The sequence below is a fragment of the Haliaeetus leucocephalus genome, unplaced genomic scaffold, assembly GCF_000737465.1.
Source record: "Haliaeetus leucocephalus isolate CR32 unplaced genomic scaffold, Haliaeetus_leucocephalus-4.0 Scaffold219, whole genome shotgun sequence".
NCBI lineage: Eukaryota > Metazoa > Chordata > Aves > Accipitriformes > Accipitridae > Haliaeetus > Haliaeetus leucocephalus.
In genome coordinates this window covers 307,023-309,489 of record NW_010972655.1, presented here as the reverse complement: position 1 = coordinate 309,489, position 2,467 = coordinate 307,023, and the positions used below count along the sequence as shown (strand labels likewise).

At 70.2% G+C, this 2,467-nt stretch overlaps 1 protein-coding gene across 1 annotated transcript in view; it reads left to right on the top strand.

Moving 5' to 3' along the window:
• Window positions 1-2,327: 2,327 nt before the first annotated feature.
• Window positions 2,328-2,467, top strand: part of NDUFS2 (NADH dehydrogenase (ubiquinone) Fe-S protein 2, 49kDa (NADH-coenzyme Q reductase)) — a 6,107-nt gene continuing 5,967 nt past the window's right edge. Inside the window, exon 1 of the mRNA XM_010566929.1 lies at window positions 2,328-2,418. Coding sequence (XP_010565231.1) covers window positions 2,328-2,418 — 91 coding nt within the window. The remainder of the gene's footprint in view (window positions 2,419-2,467) is intronic.

The window sequence follows — 2,467 nt, the reverse complement described above, 5'->3', positions numbered from 1 at the left end:
GGGGTGGCCCCGGCCCCCCCGGGCCGTTCCGGGAAGGCAGAGCCTGGTCCCCCGGGAGCAGGGCCGGGCCGGGGGATGCCCCGCACCGGGATCCCCTTGCCGCGACCCCAGCACCGGCATCCCCTCGGCAGGACACCCTCGCCCAGGCTCCTGCATCTCGCTGGGACCCCCGCTCAGGGATGCCCTCGCCAGCATCCCCTCGCTGGGACCTCTTCGCTGGGACACCCGCACCGGGACCCCCTCACCAGCACCCCTGCACCAGGACCCAGCACCCGGACCCCCTCGCCAGGATCCCCTTGCCGGGACCCCCGCACCAGCATCCCCTCGCCAAGAGCTCCTCGCCCAGACCCCTGCACTGGGACCCCCTCGCTGGGACGGCAGAGCCCGGGGTCAGTGTGGGCACCTGCCAGGGGTGACTGTGGTGTGCCCAGGGTGAGCACCGGGCTGGGGACACCCCGGGGTGCTCCCCCACCCTGCAGCACCCTCTGCCCCCTAATACCCCACTGCTCCATCCCCATCCCCATCCCTGCCTGTCTCCTTCATCCCTCCTCCTCCTCCTCACCCCTCCCTGTTCCCTCCATCCCAGCGCATCCAGCCTCAGCCCCTCCGTCCCCTCCCTGTGTCCACATTTCCCAGCAGGGCCACCCGCTGTGTCACACACCCCGAGTCACCTCCTGGCCCCCAGCCCGGCCAGGCAGGACACGGGCCGCATCCTGCTTCCTCCTTTCTCGGAATGGGGGGCTGGGCCCAGCCACCCTTCCTGCCCCGTCACCCCCCAGCACCCCTGTCTGGGGGTGCCCTGTGTGGCACTGGGTGCTGCTGTGTGGGTGCTGGTGCCAGTGCCATCCCCGCCATCCCCGGGAGAACAACAGGGTGACGCGGCCCTGCACAAAGGGAGCCGGCAGCACCCGGCGCCGCTGCACAAAGGGCCTCTGTACCAGCACCACAGCGGTGCTCGGCTGCACCCATGGGACCCCACCGGCACCACAGCCGGGCCTGGCTGGGACAGCACCTGCCCGGCACCCACCCGTGCCCAGGAGCGGTGCCACCAGTGGGGCACGGAGCCCACCACAGCCTGGGCACCTGCCATGGCTGGCAGCCTGTATGTGCAGCATCCGCTGGGCAGCAGCATCTGCCACAGTCAGCATCCGCCAGAGCCGGCATCCCATGGGCTGCGGCATCTGCTGGCTCTGGCATCCGGCACAACCGGCATCCCTGGGAGCTGACATCTGCTCTGGCCGACATCCGCCTCCTCTGGCATCTGCCACGAGCAACATCCGACACCTCTGGCATCTGCTGGCTTCAGCATCCCCCCAACTCCAGTGTTGCCCAGCTCCAGTGTCTCCCAGCTCCAGCATCCCCCACAGGTCTGGGGTCCGGGCCGTGGGGCACCCTTGGGTGCCGGCAGGGGCTCAGCACAGGAGGCTCCTCCTGGCTCAGCCTCCTGGCCTGTGGCCGGATCCAGCCCCAGCAGGGTGGCCCTGTGCCGGGAGGAGGGGTTGCCAGCAGCCAGCATCTGGACAGCATCAGCTCGCACGGCCACCGTGACTCACGCCGGGTCAGGAACAGCCGTGACGTGGGGGCCGGGCGGCTGCTGGCGTCACTGGGGACAGTGACGCAGGGCAAGGCTGCGGGAGCCGCCATGACCCCGTGGTTGTGAGGACGTGGGGGGGGGGGCAGGGGACGTGGAGGGTGCTGGCACAGCAGGATGGTCCCCGTGTCCCCCAGGAGGGGGGGCGAGCCCAGATGCCAGAGCCTGGGAACTCCCCAAGGGTGGGGGCTGGGGGTGCGGCTTGGCTGGAGTGGACACAGGACAATTTTGGTCACCCCCCAGCCCCACCACCCACATGGCACCCTGGTACCTGTTGTCCCCCCCCAGCACCCACTTGGGGGCACTGGGGGTGTCACAAGAAGGGACAGGGGCCACCTCTGGCTGCCGTGGTCCCCAAGCAGGGACACGTGTCCCCCCACCATCACTCCAAGACACCCCACTCCTCGTTAACCATGTGCATCCTGCTCGCCCTGTCCCCTCTGTCCCCATCACTCTGTCCCCCCTGCCCCTGTCCCCTCTGTCCTCATCCTTGTCCCCATCCCTGTCCCCTCTGTCCCCTCTCCCCTCTGTCCCCATCCTTGTCCCCATCCCTGTCCCCTCCGTCCCCGTGTCCATCCCCACGGGACTCCCCATCCCGCCGCCGGCCTATGCCCGGCACAAAGATGGCAGCGGCCCTAGCGGCCATTTCCCGGCTGTTTCCCTTAGTAAAGATGGCGGCGGAGCTGCCCACGGTCAATATGGCGGCACAGCAGGGATTCGCCTGCCCTCCCCAAGCATGGCGCCCGGCCCCGCCCCCTTCGCAGCGGTGAGGGCAGGGGCGCGCATGCGCAGTGCCAAGGGCAAGATGGCGGCGCTGCGGGTGCTGGGCAGGCTGCGGGCACCTTCGGGGCTGCGGGCGGCGGCGGCTGCGCGGCT